Source organism: Solanum stenotomum, chromosome 3 (assembly GCF_019186545.1).
Source record: "Solanum stenotomum isolate F172 chromosome 3, ASM1918654v1, whole genome shotgun sequence".
NCBI lineage: Eukaryota > Viridiplantae > Streptophyta > Magnoliopsida > Solanales > Solanaceae > Solanum > Solanum stenotomum.
In genome coordinates, this window is record NC_064284.1 from 10,352,722 (window position 1) to 10,374,706 (window position 21,985).

Genomic DNA, 21,985 nt, shown 5'->3' on the forward strand with positions numbered 1-21,985 from the left:
GGATTTTTTCGGGTTTTTCGGAAATTTTCGGTAAAATATTCATACAAACATATAATTTACTCGTACTTCAAATATTTCTTTAGTCCTACCAAAAAACAACTATCTAAGATGTTTCTTAAAAATATAACACAATATGATATGATTAATGACACTAAAATATCCAACAAGAATAATAATAATGAAATCGCGTAAAACAAATATTGCAAATTAACAAGTCATAATGAAAAGTGATCATAATTTAAAAGTACTAAATCATGCTAAAATTAAGTTTAATAAGTATTAGTTACATAACTAAATATTAAAGGAAATTAAAATTAGATTATGTATTTTAATTGTCTAAACCAATGTAAAACTAAAGAACAAATATTCAATATTATTGTCATTCTTAGTATTGAATTGATTTTCTTTTTGCATTAGTATTAATTTGATTTTGATTTAAGCTTTATTATAATTATCAACATCTGTGAACTATAATCTTTATTGGCTCATTCATAATTCTAAGTTTCAAACTTGAAATAATATATTAAAAGATAAAAACTATGAAAAAGTATAAGAAATATTTTAAAATTATATCAAAGTAAATATTTTTATGTATAAAATAAAATTTTAAAATTATATATATAATGCCGGGTTGGTTTGGTCTCGGGTTGATTTTTTTTAGTTTAAACCAAACCAACCCAAATATAATCGGGTTTTTTTTTTCAAAACCAAACCAAGTCAAACCAAACCACTAGTCGGTTTTTTTTTCCGGGTTGACTCGATTTGCGGTTTGATTCGGTTTTGAATTCGGTTTTGTACACCTCTAAACTTCAATAGATGACCGATTAAGATATGCAACAAAATTTTAATAACATAAAGATGTATATTCAAGGATAGTTCAATAATTCTATTCATTCACCACAATCGCCTACCATTAGCAACTACTAACCGTCCACCACCCACAACTGACATCACTGCCAATCATTACAATCATCAGTCATCACCATCACCAGCCACCATTCACAATCATCACCACCAACTACAATTACCACAACAACCATCAATCACTACCGACAATCAACATCATCAGTCATCAATATATATCTCCAAGTACATAATAGGATCAATAATATCCCTAACGTATTTATTTAATATGGCTCGCAAATATACTTCGCTAGTTTTTAAAGCTGAAAATACACTTTTTTTATTTTAGCTCAAATATATTTTCTTTATATTTGCGCACACACTTTTGGCACAACCATTGCACAGTTCAGAAAAAAAGTACTTTTACTTCATTATAGATGTATACATTATGAGAATTTTGATAAAGTTTTTTAAAGAAATAGAATATGAAGATCGGAATATTACTTTAAAAATTGGTTAGTAGTGACATATTTTATTTAAAAAATATTGAGTAATACATATAAATGTAATTTTTCCTATAATGTATGAGATGAAAAATTATTAGTTAATACATTAGTGGGCCTAATTTATATTGTGAATGTTAGTTGGATTTTGGCCCACGTTTTCTTTCTTGCTAGCCCACGTAAAAGGACCTAGGGTTTTTAATAGATTACATAACTGTACAAGTGATAAATTGTTGTATAAATTATAGGAACCACATATTATAAGTACTAAATAACATGCTATTCCTTCTAGTTTTCTATACCAAAAATCCCTTAAAAATTATGTTACGGGATACGTAGCGTTGTGCACGGAATACATTAGGTTTGATACATAGCGGGATACATAGCGTTGTGCACGGGATACATTAGGTTTGATACATTCCACATAGCGGAATACATAGGGTTGTGCACGGGATACATAGGTAAAATAAGGGATTTTTGAAATTTTTGAAATAAGTAGGGATAAATGGATATCAAGGTAAATAAAGGAGTGTAGTTAAGTAATTTATCCTAAATTGTATAAGTAATTTGTCCTAAACTATTTCAATTAGTGCCTAAATAGTTTATATAATGCATATATTTTGTATCAATGGATTATAAATAGTATATATATCAGAAATATGCATACATTTATATTCTTCATCCAAAAATAGCTGAAAATTCGGCCACCTTTTCTTTACATAAAAGTAAAATTCCTTTTTGGATGTGAAAAGAGAGGGTGGCCGAAAGCATATGCATCCATATTCATCCAAAAAAAGATTTTTGGATGAAAAGAAAAGGTGGCGGAATGGCTATATTGAGTAAAAATTTTAATCCGATTGTCATTTTATATAATTTTCCCTTTTTAAAAAGTGCATTTGATATTTCCAAAATTCTACCATGTTAGTCATTGTGTTAATTATTTGCTCAATCACACTATTATATGGCTTGACTTTCACTTCCATCTCAATATTATTAGCGACTGATCATTAAGGTTTAAATTCTGCACTAGTAATATTTTCTTGAGTGTGAAAAATAGACACAAATAAGTGATATAGCATAGCACGCCACTTAGATAATGTACAAGGAATTTAACTGATCAATTGGCTTTTGTGGTTTGATGAATTTTCTTTTTTATGTTGTTATAAAACAAAGAATCGTAACTTTGTTTACCGGTAAAACAACAGAGTCCAAATTCGACATTCAACGAAAAGAAGATACCAAACACAAAAGGCTCACGCATTTTATTATAGTACTAGAAAATCAAAACGCTGCAAATTAAGCACATTAAACACAGCAATACATACACATATTAAATTATATATAAAAAAACACAGAACTTAACAGTACTCCAATCAGAATTTCAATCACGCATTCTAGTAATCTCCTTCTGGGCTGTTCTCTGTCCCATATGCCCCGCAGCTTCCTGCACCCTCCTCTTCGCATGCTCCATCTGCTCTCCAGCTGTTCCCCTCATTCTCCTCATATAATTTATCATCCACGATAGCGCCGACAACGCCGTTATCCCAAACGCACCGGACGTCAAAAATCCGGTAACAGCCAGCGCGATTGTCAGTGCCGCCGGGACCAAAACCGGACTGAACAGCAGAAAAACAGGAGTAGCAACGGCAAGTCCGATCACAGTTCCGACGAGCGTAAGTCCGGCGAGGCAAAGGAGAGCTCCACCGACAGGGAAGAGAGTGACGACAGCAAGGATTTGGGATTTAGAAGGACCTTTTTGAGGAAGAAGGCTTTTGATAGCCTCCGTTGGGTGAACTTGCATTTGTTGCTGCTGCTGCTGGGTACGGGACTGTTGCTCAGCCATGGATAGAACGGCAGATTTGAAATTTTTATTTATTTTAAAAATAAATAAATTAATTGAAGAGAGAATGATGATTAAATTGAGGATGAGAAAAGAGGGAAGAAGGTGGGAGTGAATATAAAGGAAGAGGAGAATGGACGCGTGGGAGAAGAGTGACAGATGTTGATGAGAAAGTTTGCATGAAAAAAATGGATTTAGCAGAGAGAGATGAGTTTGAAAGTAAACAGTCTGTTATAGTCTTTTGGCTTTTTCTCTGCTTTGTTTTTTTTTTTTTGAGGGATTTTTGACACTTAAAAAAAGAAAGCAATAGTTAACACTTTTAGTCCCTCCAGTATAAATAAATTGAAACTTTGGTCATCGTGATTTGTGATTGAACATAATTAATCTTCCAATTAATTGATAGGTGCATTTGTATCGGTCATAATTTTAACGAATTATAAAGTGTTAAACTATTGAATTATTGATGTACTATGTTAAGTTTTTATTGTTATTACGTAATTAAGGGTAATTTATCTATAAGAATAATTTAAATATTATATATTTTAGTTATATATAAAAGGGATTAAAGATATAGTAGTTAATTAAAAATTAAACGTGCTTACTGCTTAGTCAGGAATTGGAGGGCTTTTCTGCTGTGGGCCTGTTGGGCTATACTAGTGTATTGTCTACACTACAGTTGGGAGCTATTTTGGGCCTTCTTATGATATGGACTATGGTGCTGGATTGGGCAATTTTGCCAATGTTGTGTATTGGATTCTAACTGGAGTTTAACTCTTAATTTGGACTTTAGAGTATCCATGCAAGGTGCATCCCTATAGTCCCCAGTAGGGGTGTACAAAACCGAATCAAACCGCAAATTGAGTTAAATCGAAAAATAATTCAACTAGTGATTTGGTTTGACTTGGTTTGATATTGAAAAAAAAATCCAACTATATTTGGGTTGGTTTGGTTTCAACTAAAAAAAACTAACCCGAGACCAAACCAACCCAACATTATATATATAATTTTAAAATTTTATTTTATACTTAAAAATATTTAATTTGATATAATTTTTAAATATTTCTTATACTTTTTCATAGTTTTTATCTTTTAATATATTATTTCACGTTTGAAAGTTAGAATTCTTAATGACCCAATAAAGATTATAGTCCAGAGATACTTGTAATTATAATAAAGCTTAAATCAAAATCAAATTAATACTAATGCAAAAAGGAAATCAATTCAACACTAAGAATGACAATAATAATGGATATTTGTTCTTTAGTTTTACATAGGTTAAGACAATTAAAATAGATACTCTAATTTTAATTTCCTTTAATATTTAGTCATGTAAATGATAATACTCATTAAAATGCAATATTTGTTTTACACGATTTCATTATCTATTTTTTTGGATATTTTAGTGTCATTAATCATATCATATTTTGTGTTATTTTCTTAAGAAACACTTAGATAGTTGTATTTTGGTAGGACTAAATAAATATTTGAAGTACAAGTAAATTATATGCTGTAGGAATACTTTACCAAAAAACTCGAAAATCCAAAAAATTCGAAAAAATTCGAAAAAAATCCGAGGTTAAAAAACCCGAATTTTATTGGTATGGTTTGGTTTATAAATTCAAAAATCCGACACAAATGATTTGATTTGTTATTTAAAAAATCCGACACAAATAATTTGATTTGTTATTTAAAAAATCCAAACCAACCCGACCATGTACACCCTTAGTCCAAGGCTTCTTTTTCAATAATTGCATGATCCTTTATGTTTAACATTCTGTCCCAAGAAAATAACAAGTGTAAATTATTTTTCAAATGATCTGTTTGTAGGCATGTTTTTAAACTCTATTCAGTAACACTCTTATTTAACTGAAAAACTAGAAACACTTATATATAATTGAACAGAGTTTTTTCGTATCCCTAGGCACTATCAATTCATTTTTTTTTAGATGAACCGACTTTAGTTCTGTTCAAATTGATCCGCTAAATTATGCCTAATTCAGCCACCCAAATTTGAGCAGATTTATTCTTTAATAGGTTAATAATTTTATTTAGGGATGGCAAAATCAAATCTAATTCGTGTAATCCGTTTAAGTTTGGGTGGGTTATTGACCCTCCCATTCATTAGTTCAACCCATTAAAAATTGGGTTGATACGTAATTCGAATTGGCTCATGAAATTTTTTGTCATAATACTTTTAAAAAACTCTTTTTTCAATTTGATATGTTGAATATAGACATAATAAAGAGAAAAAAAAAATTCATTAGGTACTAAAATAGTTTGAAAGAACAAATAAAATGACAGCTTAGTAAAAATTGGTTTGGGTTGAGTCAAACCCATAATGTAACCCATTACCTAACTCATAATGACCCAAACAAATTTCGGTTGGATTGGGTTGGGTCTTGATCCTATAATTATCTTAACCCATTAGGATCCGTCCAAATTTGATCCAACCCACCCAATTGTCATTCCTAATTTTACCACTCGTAGCTAGAAAAATTATGTCGGGACAAAATTGTTAAAATATGCATAGCGAAGCATTATTCAAGATCACAAACAGACATAATAACATAATAATGTAAACTGAATAAATTGTGAAACTCTAACCTTTTGAAGTTTTCACACAGCTCATTAGAAATTAGGACTCAAGGATTGTAGTCTTCTACTAGTTCCTGACTAACTCTCTCAAGACAAGAATATTTTCAGAAAAAATGATGATCTTTCCTTCAGAACCACCACCCCTATTTATACTTTTCAGCAAAGGGGAAAGGTTTAAAAGATGAAACGTTTATAGTCATAATTAATAGCCATTAAATATCATTAAGTGTATTTAGACACTGTTAGAAGTATCCAACAATCATGATCAATAGCTATCAACAACCATTAAATACCAGGAAGGATATTTAGGCAGTCATTAAACACTAAGGGTATTCAACAACCGTTAAATATCATCAATAGCCGTTAAACACCATTGAAGGTATTCAATAGCCATTAAACATTGTTAATACCATTAATAACAATATTTGCTTCTTTCATCTTCTAAGGAAACAAAGAAACCCGGTATTTTCTTCTTTCTTCTTTCTTCTTTCTTCTTTTAAGGAAATAAAAAAAATCCTCTTTTGAACCAAGTAAAAAAACGATTTATTTCTAAACAGAAAAAAAATACTAATAGTCTTTTTTTTCTGAACTCAATCAATTAATCAAGCATAGTAGGAATTGCAAATTTATTAGCACTTTCAATTAATATATTTTATTGATAAAAACATGAATTAACCATATCATAATAAATCACATATTGTATCACTAAAAATCTGTAATTGTACACCCTCTATTTAATTTCAAAATTTACCATTATAACTTATTTAACTCCCCATGTTAAAATTACCGACACCTATGAATTAAATAAAACTTCTAAAAAATTTAATCAACCATAAAAGGGAGTCTTCTTTCTCATATCCGATATATGATTCTATCAACTAATTATTATTTCACGAATGTAATTTGTCATTATCCAATCCGTTAGGAATATTTTGACTAATCATTGAGTTTCACCTTTAAATAGATTAAAATAATAAAACAAACTACACAAATCATAATAACTATATCAAGATTAAGAGTATAACCAATGTAATGGACTAGAGATATTTTAAAATTGAGAACCTAAATGAATATCTCAATTTGATCCGTTCAATACATACAAATGTACTAACACAAGAAGTTGAAATTTTAACATTCCCATAATTAAGATCAAATTATATTTAATCTTGTGCTACAATCATCAAGATGTCTGTCCAACTTCATCTTTAATTGTAAACATTTAATTTATAACTTATAAGAACCGACAATTTTAATCTTCCTCATATGAATTAAACAATTACATACATGAAAATCGTCTTCTATAATAGTAATGGACACACAAATGCTAAATTTTTATAAAGGATTAAAATCAATACTATAACTTAACCATATAGTTAATAGTATATCCCGATAAAAATAAGATCCGATAATTTTGAAATCTTTGACTTTTGATACCCAACATTGACTTTAAGTGAAACTAACTCACCTCATTAGAAACCAGTGATGTAAAATCCATCACCAAAATTCACGCCTATTTTGACAATAAAAGGAAACTTGTTTGAATGAACATGAATGGAAAAAAAAAAATCATTGTTACCTCCTATCATCAAGTTATCCATCAAAATTATTCAATTATGTCCCCTTTACTTAATTACTAGGTACAATCCTTCTCAGACGTGAGTCATACGTTTATTCTTTTTATCATGATCCAAATTCATAATAATATACTTTTCGTTTTAGTTCAACAGGTTACATAAATTTGTATGCTTAGAACTATGTTATCATCAAGTACAACATATAAACTTGTGATATACCTTATAAATTCTTCACTTAATTTTCTTCCTCATCTCGGTGTGAAATTATTTAATTAAGATATCATGTGCATTAATCCTTCCTCGGCATCACTATCCGTCCTTATCTTTGACCCGCCCTCGTCGGCCTGGTCTTGGGCATGACATTTTCTTTTTGTAAAAATTAGTCAAATGACATAGTATAAGAAAGAAATTACTTCCTTTCCCTACTCTTTCATTAATTACCAAAAATCCCTTTTTTTAGTGTTTTTCGGATACATAATATAGCAGTGTGGATACTTAATATAGCAGCGCGGATACTTTAATTAATAACGGGTGGATACTTAAATTTTTAAGTTGTTAGCAGCACAGATACTTAATTAACTGGCGGATGCATAATATAGCAGCACGGATACTTTAATTAATAACGGGCGGATACTTAAACTAATAAAGTATCCGGTTAAGTTGAATTGGGGGAAAATAAGGGATTTTTCTATTTTAATAAAAGAGTAGGGAAATATTGAGAATAGGTAAAGAAATGTTGTGTATTTAAGTAATTTTTCCTTTCTTTTTTCAACACACGTATTTTTGTATGTCCGTATTGTGGCCCACAATGAGATTTTTATAGGAGAAGGCGTGCAAATAGGTGCAGTCTCCCTACTAAGCAAATTGAGATTTTCTTAATAGATAAAATTGCTAATAGAAAATTGTTTAATTTTCTTTATACTTATGAAAAAGAATATAGTATGGAATAAAAGGCTCATCGAAGAATGTTTTGACCATGAACCATTGATTGAGACCTAATTATAGATGGGTAGGGCATCTTAATTTTCAAAGGCCATAACCTTAAATGGAATATACATACATACAAACACCTTTACCAAGTTCATTTTGAAGGCAAATTAAGAATGATAATATTATAATTGTACAATAAAATAATTGTTGTTGCTTTTAGGCTTTTAGCTAGATTCATGGCATAATTGATAGCCTCTAGACACCAATATCTATTATGAGTGAGAAACTATTTTTTACCTATTCTTTTTTTTCTTTCCTTTTCAAATTGGGGTATGGGAAGGGGGAAACGATTACTAGGTAGAGAATCGAACCTTTACCAATAAAGTGAAAATTCAGTTAGCCAATTATTTGAGCAACTAAAATTCTCCTTATTCTTTTACCTATTTGTTACTTGAGTATCGTTCCATGGTGGTTACATGATTTTGGCTGCCCAAAAGCAGAGAAGAACAATTGAACTAGGAAACAACATTCATTATTGTAGTACGTTTAAGTTATATATTCTGATGGTGATAGTCGAGCCAGAGGCACAAGGGATTCATCTGATTTTTTTAATTAAAAATTATAGTGTATATATAAATTGAATCTCCTTATATATTTTGTAGTATTTGCTTATAAAAATTCTTATTCCACACTTATCATACTTTAAGAAATCCCCACGATTATTTAGTTTCAAAACGTTTATAGGGGGGAAATTTGAATAAAACACAAGCAAGAAAAATCATTGATAACGCATTTACCAAGGAATTTTTGAATAAAATCATTGACTGCTTTAATTTAGTTATTGAATAAAATCATTGACTGCTTTGTTCAGGTGATTTTGGCAAACTTGAGTTTGAATTAAGACATGTTTGTCTTTTAGTTGAAAAATTAATTCAATTTAGTAGTTAGTTAAGTAGTAGATCAGAGTCAAAGTGTGATGATTCTTCAAATTTTAGGCTTTTTATCTTCCAGGTGATCTAATGATAGTTGAAAGACTCTATTCTAATTATTGTTTCCTAAAACAAAGTTACCTAATTTTCAACTTTTGATTTACTTATCTTTTTGTATGCCTTTTTAACGAAATTAAGCCATTGTTTCTTAAAAGTTATGAACATTTTATGCTAAGATTTGTATATCAATCACTTGATGCCGAGGATTAATAAACAGCATAATGTTATGTCCCGTCACTTCGAGATTCATGAGTAAGTTATCAAGTGTCGCAGAGCTTTAGTGCAAAGTTTTACTAAGTAATGACCAACATTTTTCAAATTTTAGACTCAACCACTAATAGAAATAGCGGTTTTTCCAACTGTGAATCAATAAGAAAATTGTGTTATAAAACATGATTTTTCCACCTTATTTCCACTGAACCAGCTCACTAGGAAAAACACATGGTGGCAAAGAGATTTTCATTGGAATACTGAAGAATAGACAGTTAGACACTAAACATTTTTTTCTTCTCACTGATTAAATTAAAATATCTATAAAAAATTAACCACTACAATATCAAAAATAGTGATTTCTTAGTAGTGCAATTGCATTCAAACATATAAAAATGACAATTGACAACAAAGTAAATGCTCATTACGATTTTAATCAATGAAGTGATCTCTTTTGTCACTTGAAGAATTGAACTAAAGAAAATGAACGTTTCAGATTTCTTACATGTAAAAATAACATTTGACATAAAATTAAAAATAAATTTGTAAAAGGCTATAAAATCAAATCTCCCATTTTAGTCACTGCTGTGTTTTCAAAGTAATAAAGGTTTAAGGAAACAACCTTGATCGACCACTGAAATTGAAATAACTTTTCTGGATTTGATGAAAATTAAGAGATAAAATAAAGCAGATTCTTTCCAAAATATGAAACTTTACCTACTATTGGTTAAAAATTCTAGAGATAATTAATCTTTTACATAAGAATCTAACAAAAATTCACTTTCTTGAGTGTGTCAGTTATTTTTTTCAAATCCCACTTTGTCTTAATTATTATTTTAAAAAAACTTTCAAGTCAAATATATTGAATTGACTTTACCATCTTCAGATCTCCAAAGAATTTTAAAAAGATTTGATTTCGTAAGGAAATTGTTTTCCAAACGGTCCCCCAGTTAGTGGGTCTTACGGTTAGAACATTTTAAAGCATGTAACTGAAAAAGAAAAACTCCAAGATACTATTCTTTTGTGTGTCGGATTCGAGTCTTCTGCTACGGAGTTATTTTTATTAGGAAGCGATTATCTTCAATGGTAATTTTTTAGGGTAAATTTGCATTGAGTCGAACTGCGATATAGAAACAAAAAAATACTAATTCTTTTGTATCTTTCCTTTTTAGTTTTTGTTTTTAGTTGTGTCCTTTTTCATTTCTTTATTTGTAAAATTATACTAACTGTATAATAAGGTTAGGTACGTAGGAATTAATCTCTTTCATTTAGCTTCTTTAGTTCAAACGAATTTAATACATAATACATATTGAAAAGGTTAAATTAGTTTATTAATTGATGAGAATTATCTCGAAAACAAAAAAGTAAAGTCAAATTTCTCTGAGAAATTATGTGTTATGTACAACCCAAGTTATAGAGGGTTTCAACATACACATAATTTTATAAGTATAAGTCGGTCAAGAGATATTAATTTAATCCACATATCATACTACTAGTAAGTAGTTTAGCAGTAAAAGAAAGGAAATTTCACAAATAGCTAGCAGCACTAGGAGTCCTAATTATCAATCATAGTAATAATTTGGATAATTACCAATGTCGTAACAGTTTACTTTAGAAACTCGTGATACAGTGTATAATTAATTTGCTTTGTATCAGTCCATCAGTCTGCTCAATATTTAATTTGTTGTAAATATACAGAGCAAGTGAACAATAAAGCAAAACAAATAAAACTCAAAACTCTCACTATAAATAGTAATTTTTTTAAAAATCTCATTATTTCAAATAAATACCAGACATATATTTGCTTTTGTTAAATAATTTTTCCAAAAAAAAAAAACAATCAGCAACAACGGCAAGATAATCAAATAGTAGATCATTTTTCACACAAGATGCAAGTGAAATTGAATATCCAAAATCATCTTGTGTTAGTCATTGACAATCCATAACTATGGTGAATGAGCCACTTGCACAGTTTGACTAATTTTGTGCGGTAGCATATACAAAGTCATTTTTTTTATCAAGACTTATAAAACAAATAGAAAAAATTTACATAGAGTTTTGATCGCTCTCATTTGAAATTTGCATCTAAAATCTTATGATTCACAACTCACTCCCTTGATTATTAATTCGGACATAACCTTGACTGCTTTGGTTCTAACATATTGAAAGAAAAAAAAATGAAATATTAACTCTTGAAAAAAAAACATTAAGCAAATCGTTTGTTTTTTATTCATGTGCCATCCCACGACTTCCTAAATTATTTGTCATAATAACAACACTTCAATTTCAAACAAGTTAAACTCAAGCAATATAACTTTGCTTGAGTAAGCTTGTTTATACTCTTATTTATTTCAAATTTTTTTAAAAAATTATAATAGAGTGACAACCACAAACTGGTCAATTTTGTAGTATAAAAATTTCACGAACACCTAAATGCCAATAAAGTGATATAGCATGTCAACTCCATAAAGAGAGTGATTGGTGATTGACAACAAGTTTAGACAAAATGAACGAAAAGACTTTCTCCTCCATAATCAGAAAATAAGAAAACCATTTCAATTATAGTTAGAGGTTAGAACAAATTAATTGGTTAAACAACATTTTCATTTCCTATCTTCACTTCTTCTTTTCTTCATCATACGTGACACTCAGACAGACATGTCCTCAATCTAATGACTTCAAACGTAATTTGTATTAAAAAACTCTATATTCACAGCAATTCACACTAACTATCGCATTTCACTACATTCTTCATTTATTGGTGAAATGACCTAATTAAATTTCCAAAGGAACAAAGAGGATGAAAACTAATATACATACATGAAAGACAAAAAGAAATAGGGTAGAAGGGAAAAAAACTTAGATACATGCATGATACATATATCCCCCACACAAAAGTATGAAATTATTATTAGATGCAGAGTCATGGGACATAGTCATATTTTTATATTTTTTTTCCCTAGTGTACCTTCCATTTTAATTATTACCCTTCTTTGTCTTTTGCCTTCATTCCTTCTCCATCACTAATATCCCCTTTGCCCCTTCACTCTTTTTTCTTTATTTATAACTTTTTTTCCTACTACTACAACTACTAGATTTGCAGGGGACAAACCTAAACTTCTTCTCTTCTTCAATTAGGGTTTTCCCCCTTACAGGGCTAGTAACTATTCTACTTGTGAATTAAGTTCACTTCTTTTTTTTTTCAATCTTGCTACTGTTTTAATGTTTTGTACTTTGTTTTTGTTACTTTGATTGAAGAAATAAAGAGGCAAGTTGTGATCTCAAGGAGAGCTTCCTCAAAGAGAAAAAAAAAGGTAATTGATTAATTCCATTTTTCTTTCATCTCATCAAACATATACCTAGATCAAAAAATAGAGTTACTAGCATTTTTTTGCCTAAATCTTTTTTTTTTCTTTTTCTTAAAGGTACACAAAAATGTTGGCTATATTAGTTGGTGTCACAGTTCTTGATTTAGGGTTTTCTCGAAAAAAAAAAATATTTTTATGAAATAAGATTTCAAGAACATTTTTGTTTAGATCTTATGTTTAACAAAATTCAAAAGGATATATCACTATTTCCATTGGAAAATCCAAATTCAGGATCATGAAAATTACTGGCTCTAGTAATTAGCTGGATGATACAAATAATTGAAAGCATGCAGTGTGTTTCTGAGTCATATGAACTATAAAACAAGAAATAATTAGTTAGTTGGGATAAAACATAAAACATAAAAGGAAACAACAAAATATATAATTAGCTAAACTTAGCAGTGGACATAATACCAAAAATAGAATTCATTTTGAACTTAACGCTTCTAATTAATGGTGATGGATCCATGATTTAAACTTGATCGATTCAATTTTTAAAGTTTTTAACATGAACTCACTGTATATCTCATGAATATATATGGTTCAAAACCTAATATTTATTGAACTCTTTAGATGGTTTCTCTCATACTATGTATTTATATGTTCTGTATAAAAAATAACGAGTTCAATTGAATTCGTACAAATTAGAGGGGTGCATAGATTTCCAATTTTCCTAATAAATCTGTTAACTCAAAATTGAAATGTTCCTCTTTGTTTCCCAGTTCTAAAAAAATTAAGAAAACCCCAAATTGGAAAGTAGACTAGAAAAGGAAAAATAAGACATATAATTTGAAATAGAGGAAGTAGTATACTTAACAACTAATTAAAGTTAAACTTAGGTAGAGGTTTGAATAGAAAACAATTAAGATGCATATATCAAAGTTGGATGAGAACCACGAGATTTCAGGTTCAAACAAAAACACTGAATTAAGTAATTTCACGAGACATTTAAAAGAATAAGAAGAGATTTAATAACTTGATATTTTGCAGCTAGTTAAAGAAGGATTGAATGGCATCATCCAGCTCATACAACTCCCCTTGTGCTGCTTGCAAGTTCCTAAGGAGAAAATGTCTTCCTGGCTGCATTTTCTCACCTTACTTCCCACCCGAAGAGCCGCAAAAATTCATCAACGTCCACAAAATCTTTGGCGCTAGCAACGTCACTAAGCTCCTCAACGAACTCCTTCCGCACCAACGAGAAGACGCCGTCAATTCTTTAGCCTACGAAGCCGAGGCAAGAGTTAGAGACCCCGTCTACGGCTGCGTAGGCGCAATCTCCTTCCTCCAACGCCAAGTCGAGCGCCTCCAAAAGGAGCTCGACGCGGCTAATGCGGACTTGATCCGCTATGCTTGCAATGAGTTCACATCTTCCCCCGTTCCACCTTTACCTGTTCATCATAACATCACTCTTCGTCAAAGATCGGTTGAATTAATTACTAGAAGACCATCCGGAGGTGGTGGTGGTTTTTATCAAACATCTAGTTATCCGATACCGTATTCTTACCCTAATTGGAATGATCATCAAAACACTACCGGAGATCATCATGGATATGGAGGAGGAGGAAGTATTTGATTTGATAATAAAAATTCAACTTGTTAGGGTTTTGTGATGACCCTCGATCTTCTATGTGTTATTTCTTTGAACTCAAAACACTTGTTGTTAGCATTTTATAATATGGCTATTGAGTATTGAGTCATAGTTATCTATCTACTACCTATAAGTCCTAAAATGTGGCGTGGCATGGCATATGGGATTTGTTTATGGGTCAATATATATAAACAAAGTAACTATTTGGTATGTCATTGTAAAGCAGATTCTCCAGTTAGAATCTGTAGCCTATATATATAAAAAGTGATCCTTTATTAATAAATGCGTTACTTATTTACATACGATTTCAGACTTTTGTTCATATGGACCACATTTTTCTTTACCTAATATATGCTGCAAAGCTGCCAAGTTTCAATATTATAAATGTATAGCCGAAAGAAACTTATCAAAAAGGGCACAAAAATCTGAGTAAAGATCAAACATTAGTACTATAATTTAATTTATTATTTCTAAGCTAATTAAGGCAACTTGAAGAGCAAGGGACGCAGTAAAGAAAATCACTTTTCTTTTTGTTTTTCTAAAAAAGTCTTGTGTGAAGCAACATGTCTATATGACAGGAAAGAGAGGAGAAGGAAGACAAATTTGGTTGCAATGACAAAAGTCTCTTGATGGTTAATGAGATGAGTGGACTCCTTATAAGGCTTGGGCAATCCCCATTCCTTTGAGCTAGCTTTTGGGGTGTGAGTTTGGCCCAAGACCTAATTTAACAGGTTGATTGTTGATATAATTATTGTTAACTGAAAGCTTCAATACCTTGTTCTCTCTTGGTGATTCGAACTCATAATATTCAGGTTGGAATCAACTCCCACCTTTTTTCTCCCTTGGTGATTCGAACTCATAATATTCAGGTTGGAACCAACTCTCACCTTTTTTCTCCCTTGGTGACTGGAACTCATAATATTCAGGTTGGAACCAGCTTCCATCTTGTTGCTCCTTTGATAATTCGAACTCATAAAATTCAGGTTAGAAGTTACAAGTGTTTACCATACGAGCAACTCCTCTTGCCACGTCATGTACGTGCATAGCTTATTAACCTCGTGATATTTGTTTGGCTACCATCATATAATTAGTTGTTTGCATTGTGTAGACGCTAGAACAGTAGGTAAATCACATGATACATGTATAGGGTTTTCAGCCTTTGCTATATAGTCCACTGTTCTCAACATCGCATTCCTCCCAACCCCACAATGCCCCAACGTGTAACCCCACAAAAAAGGGAAAATTAAATAAACAAAAAGATAAGGAGGACCCATGAAATACTATAGAGCTAGTGCAACCCCCCTTCTAAATTAATTAAATAATTAATTTAGCACATTTTATATAATAGTACATTTTTATACAATATATTCAAAATCCCTTAATATCACACTTAATGGAGTTATACTTATCTAACAAAATTAAAATAAAGACTCCTTTTATAACTAAACTACTTATTATTCTAGTAGATTAGTAAAATAACAAATATTGAACACCCTAAGTCCTATCTTTCAATTATATATTGTTGTATGATAAAGTTAATCCACCTCAATTTTTGTTTTTGTTGTTTGTGTTTGATGATTGTTTTGAATCGTACACTTTCTTGACATGACATATCTGTTTGAAATTTTTACATATTGCATCAGGTTTTCATTAATATTTTTTTTTGTTTTGTGCATAAAAAGTACTCCCTCCGTCCCTATTTACTTGTCCATATTTCTTTTTTTGATTGTCCCTATTTAGTTGTCCATTTTGACAAATCAAGAAAGGACAACAATTTTTTTCCTATTATACCCTTATTTACACTTCTTGAAAATTGTAAAAGTGTATGTTGTTTCCCTCCAATTTATTTCACTTTAATTCAAATAAGTGATTGTAATTTTGAAGTGAAAAGTTGTCATAAGGGTAAAATTGTAACTTCACTGTGCTAATCATTTTGCCTTAATCTGTGTGTCATTTCTAAAGTGGACAACTAAAAAGGGACGGAGGGAGTATCATCAATAATATTTGAAGACTCTTCTTTGTCTCCATGCTTTAAAAGTATTTACCAATTTTATTATATAAACGATAGAGAGATTGATCTTTAGACTCTGTTATAAAATAAATTTTAATCTAACATCTCGGTGAAATTATCACAAAAATAAATTCAACTATTTTATCATTTTTTAAATTCTCATCAAAAGAATATCATGATACTTGATGACAGACTCGTCCTTTTAAATCGTAAGAAATTCAAAATCTCTTTTAAATTCAGTTTCTCTTTGTCAATGTCAAATCAATATAACGATGTCATTGATATTCCAATCCACATTACTCCTAACAAATAAATAATATTTAAAATTGAATTGCTAAGAAATATTTTACAAATATTAAAAAGATTTAATTTATTTGATTCAGTCACATTCTTAGACTTATATCTTTTTTAGTTTTTCCCAAGTTTTTTTTATGTCTCGCATTTTTGTACTTTTTTCTCTTGTGAATGGAATTCATTTTCCATTACAATTTTTTATATTATAAACTTTAAGATATGATTTTATTTTCACAGGTTAAATTTAATCATTTTCATCTATGAAAATTTATGGAGAGATTATTGCTTATCATATTTGAAAAATAGATTAAAAATTGATATTGTTTTTAAATAGTTTTAACATGATTCATTAGAATTAACTCACGGACCTCGTATATGACTAGTGAGGCTCTGTTATTTTTTCAAAGCCGGTATAACGAAAAAAGGTTGAAAGATTATTAAAATTCTCTCTTAAATTTTATCAAATATAAAAGGTTTTAAATAGCCAATCTAAAAAAATAAACAAATCTACAAAATAAAATTCAATAACTCACATAACATTTCATTTAAATTTAAATAAACTCTCCTCATATAACAAAATGACTTATTATTCTAGTAAATGATCAGCAATAACAGAAACAAATATTCAACTATATTTTACGGTCACGCAAATAAATATAAGCTTTTTTAACTTTGTAAATTGTAATGACATCATACAAAGACTTATAAATACAACAAAAAAAATGCATTTTCGAATATTTTATCATACATATAAAATGAAAATCTTTTGCATATAAAAATAAAAACCTCTAGTAAAAATGACACAACTAATACAATTTCGTACAGAACTACCAATCTAATCTCCCAATATTTTGTCTAGAACATATTCACTGACAATCTTTATCTTGATTGCTAGCGCTTCATTAAATGCAATAAATACGTTAAATACAATTTCTACTACAAAAGCTTGTGATGAATAGATTGTGACACTCATACACACTCTTGATAAAAAATGAATATCATCCTCCCTAACCAAAAAAAAATTGCAGTTCAAAAGATAAAATGGGAAAAAGTAATGAGTAGTATCACTAGAATTTAGAAGCAAAAAGTATGAACTTGATATTTTTGTAAGGATTGGAACCCATGATATATATTATTCGTTTTGGCTCAACAAATTTAATGAATTTATCTTTTAAGCTATGTCAACATGGAGCTCAAACACATGTTTATCATATATTGGAGTAAGGCTTAAAGGTATAACATGTGCCCTTTCTTCAGCTCATAAGCTCACCAACCTAGAAATTTGCCTACAATCCAACCTTGTCTAGCCGCCACCCATCATGAGTGACATACATTTCTTAGGGATTCATCGCCCCCACTGAAGTTTAATCTACTATTATATTAATGAGTGTCCCCTTGGATACCATATTTGTCACAAGTACTCAAGCATATGTCATATATTTTTTACTTTGTCCAACAGACCGCATAGATTTGGCACCATCATAGAGTCCTAAAATACCGCATCATGTGAATTTGTGTTATCTTCATAAAGCTCTTCACTTTCATCTCTTTGTACTATAGGTGAACCAGAAGGGTGTGATGATGGAATCTAAGATAAGTAATTGCAATAACTCTTTAGATAAATAACTAGATCTGACACCCCAAATCTGATCTCTCAGGGTGGACCTCTATGATGGTGAGCCAAAACTACCATAGCTTATGACTATAGCAAGTGAAAAGTCAAAATAATGAGTGTCCCACTATATGATCCTATAAAGAATAACACATATCTTCTTCGTAAGCTTGTCAGCCTAGATAAAAGCCGGTTAATTATTACTATACTAATAAAGACTAGTGTTACTTTTAGGGGTAGCATTAAGCAACACGAAAACTAACTTTACAGATAATGTAAAATGGTGGGAGCAGTAGCAGAAAGATGTTGGATTTCATTCGATGGAAAAGAAAAGTTGTATGATTCTTTGATGATCTCGAAATTACAATGAATTCAGAGGATATGATTGATGGAACTCTACTGAAATACACGCATACACCTTCTGACAAACTACATTATTCAAACGCCAATACTACTCATCTTTAATACACGTGACCCCAATCTTGTCTTACCATAGTAGTAATCTATTTCTCATTTAATGATTCTAATTAATGTTAATTAGTATTACCTCATCTCGAATATCTCATAAACTCTGAGATATTCATAAGAGAGATCAAACCATATAACCACAATTCCTATCATGGAGACTGGAGATGATTAAGTCCAAATTATCTTTGTTCGAGATATAGTCACTAACAACACTCGAATTATAGAGATCAAGATTCATAAATTCTTTCATCGAGAACAAGTTCAAACCATCTTAGTTCGAGAAATACGCAATTAACAACCCTCGAATTACGGAGAAATTCAGAAAGAAGAATCAAAGGAGTAACAAAATTATATCCATATCTATTAATTGTTTCTTCAACAAAAAAAATAAAATACTCCCTCCATATTAAGTAATTTGTTTATCTTATTTTTCTTTTTAAATTATTATTAAGAAAATATTTTATTTTATTTTCCTAATCTTTGATTTAAATTTTTCATATGTCGTATTTAAAATTATAAGGTTAGAGGACATTCATTTTAGTATGTTATATATATATATATATGTGTGTGTGTGTCATGCTTTATGTGTGCTTTTTATTTAATATGTCTAAAATAAAATGTCACATTTATATATATAATTAGAAAAATTAACCTTAAAATTTCTCTTTTAGCTTTTAAAAAATGATTTATAACTACACGAATTTCTAAGATTTATTTTAAACAACAAATTTCAAAATTCATCCCTTTTTGAGTGTCAAATCAAACGACGAGGTCTTATAGAACTTTTTATATATTAGAGAGAGAGCGCACATAGTTTACCCATTATCTTGAGGTTAAATCCCCATGACACACAGAATCCTTTACTCCTCCAATCCTTTTTTAAAAATATACTATTCCCTCGTGTTCAATTTATTTGTTCTATTTCTTTTTAAGAAAAATGTGTTTCATCCTTATTGTATATGATAATCAAAGGAGTGGAAAAGTTGTAGTAATTCCTTGGAAATCCCCGAAAAGAATGTTAAATTGTTTTTTTAATTAGCATTTTTTTAATTTCAACTTTCCACGTGACATATTTAAAATCATAAATCAAAAGATATTTTAATACATTTGATATATCTTTAATTTAAAATCACGTGATTCAAAAATATTTTTTTACTTTGTAAAGACATACTAAGTTAAAATAGGACAATCAAATTAAAAGAGAGTGTAAATATGTCTAATAACATGACTTAAGTATCAAACTATTGTGGTGTTCAGAGGCGGACCCACCCTTATTCAAGAGGGTGTCAAGAGACACCCCTTCGTCGAAAAATTACATTTTATATAGAGGCAGAGGCGGAGCTAGGTGGGGGTTCGGTGGGATCGGACAAACCCACTAGCTTTTTCGTTAATCTTGTATTTATATTACAAAATTAAATAAATATATAAGTATATTAACTTGTGAGCTTCCTAACAAAATTGATCGACAATTTAGTGGTAAGAAAATTATGCAGTAAAAATGTTTTTTACACTAGTGTTGTGGGTTTGAACCCTACCATGAAGCATGCTTTGTACAATAATATTTTTCTCTTCTGTCATAAAATTTAAAATCCCTAAACTCATAATCTTAGTTCCGCTTCTATATAGAGGTCAAGTGTTGATTTATTGAATATATATATATATATATATATATATATATATATATATATATATATATATATATATATATATATACCTATAANTTAATGACTTAATCTAATAATTAACACATTACAAAATTTCCTTAAGATAGTGTATTTTAATTCTATTGACATCCCTTAATGACAATTTTGAGTCCGCTACAGATAGTGTGGTGATGAAAAGTAAATTTTGTGTATAGTAATTAAAGTGAGATGCTGAATAGTTTAAGGTTAGGGATAGTTTGGTTGATAGTGTGAAAAGAAAGGGAACATACATAACATCCAACCTAAAAGAAACAAAGATTCAGTCATTTTTGCAAACATGAGAATTTTGTGGTGGGATCACTCAAATAGTCATATCCAATCCCTCTGCCATTTTTCAACTGCTCTTTTTCATTGCTTCTTTTCCACGTCTAACTTTAACCTGTCAACACTAAATAAACTAAATGCTCCTTTCGACCGCCCTATACAGTTTCCACTCTTTCTTTTTTTTTCGAAAAAATTGTTATAATATATCAGATGGAAAGTTTTTCGGAATTTGAAATTTTCATAACGTTGATTTTATAATTTCTATTCGCGTTCAAATATAAATTGAAACTAAGAAAATAGTAAAGTTCATGTCATTTTCCAATTTTGAGTGTTGAGAAGGACCCTACTAATCCACCAAACAGTACAAACATCAATTTGTTCAGAGATGAAAGTGATATGCACAAGAAAACTGCAATACATTGCTGAATACAATATTTTATTATTAAATTCTTATCAACTGATTGATATATAGGTGAAGTCCTCAAATCATCCAGTACTCCTTTTGTAGTTTTGTTTGTCCTCTCCATATCATTTACTATACTATAACTTGTCTTAAATGTTTATTTTGTTGGAAATGCGAATAAAGATTTATATTGATAATTGAAAAGATTCGGAAATTATATGTAAAGTATAGAGTTACATATGTTTTTTTGGAAAAAATTGTTGGTCTTGGCCTAAGACAGATAATGGTAAAGAGTAGGACCAATTGGTGAAGTGATGGTGCGGAGCTCAGTTTTTTATTTTTACCATATCAAAGATAGTTTAGAGATAACATCATATCGTGTAAAGAGTTGGACCAATTGATGGAGTGATGGTCCGAGGCTCGGTTTATTATTTTACCATATCAAAGATAATTTGAAGATAATATCATATCATGTAAAGAGTTGGATCAATTGGTGGAGTGATTGTGTGAGGCTCGGTTTATTTTTTTACCATATCAAAGATAGTTTGGAGATGCACACGCATAAAAAGAAGTTAGCTCTGGGCTACAATGTCATTTAAATGTTTGTCCATATGGATCATCATGATGGGTCACGTGGAACTTAGTTTGTCCAGTGAATCGTGGACCACATGAAACTTAGTTTGACTAGTAAATCATGGACCATATAGAACTTAGTTTGATCAACGAATCATGAACCACATATAAAATGTATGTATACATTTATTTATTTATTTGGGGAGGGGGGGGGGGG

The 21,985-nt window shown here is 30.0% G+C and overlaps 4 protein-coding genes across 4 annotated transcripts in view; 2 read left to right on the forward strand and 2 right to left on the reverse strand.

The window, feature by feature from the left end:
- LOC125857689 (LRR receptor-like serine/threonine-protein kinase RGI3) overlaps nucleotides 1-21,985 on the reverse strand; it is a 297,610-nt gene that overhangs the window by 167,055 nt on the left and 108,570 nt on the right. The gene's annotated exons all lie outside the window — the stretch shown is intronic.
- LOC125857704 (FKBP12-interacting protein of 37 kDa) overlaps nucleotides 1-21,985 on the forward strand; it is a 224,029-nt gene that overhangs the window by 106,829 nt on the left and 95,215 nt on the right. The gene's annotated exons all lie outside the window — the stretch shown is intronic.
- LOC125857714 (oleosin H2-like) lies at nucleotides 2,583-3,413 on the reverse strand. Its single transcript, XM_049537331.1, has one exon. The coding sequence runs from the start codon at nucleotides 3,187-3,189 to the stop codon at nucleotides 2,728-2,730; it is 462 nt and encodes a 153-aa protein (XP_049393288.1). The 5' UTR covers nucleotides 3,190-3,413; the 3' UTR covers nucleotides 2,583-2,727.
- LOC125857712 (LOB domain-containing protein 25-like) lies at nucleotides 12,254-14,701 on the forward strand. The gene is made up of 2 exons (XM_049537329.1): nucleotides 12,254-12,798; nucleotides 13,843-14,701. Exon 2 carries the CDS (start codon nucleotides 13,862-13,864, stop codon nucleotides 14,423-14,425), a length of 564 nt encoding a protein of 187 aa, XP_049393286.1. The 5' UTR covers nucleotides 12,254-12,798; nucleotides 13,843-13,861; the 3' UTR covers nucleotides 14,426-14,701.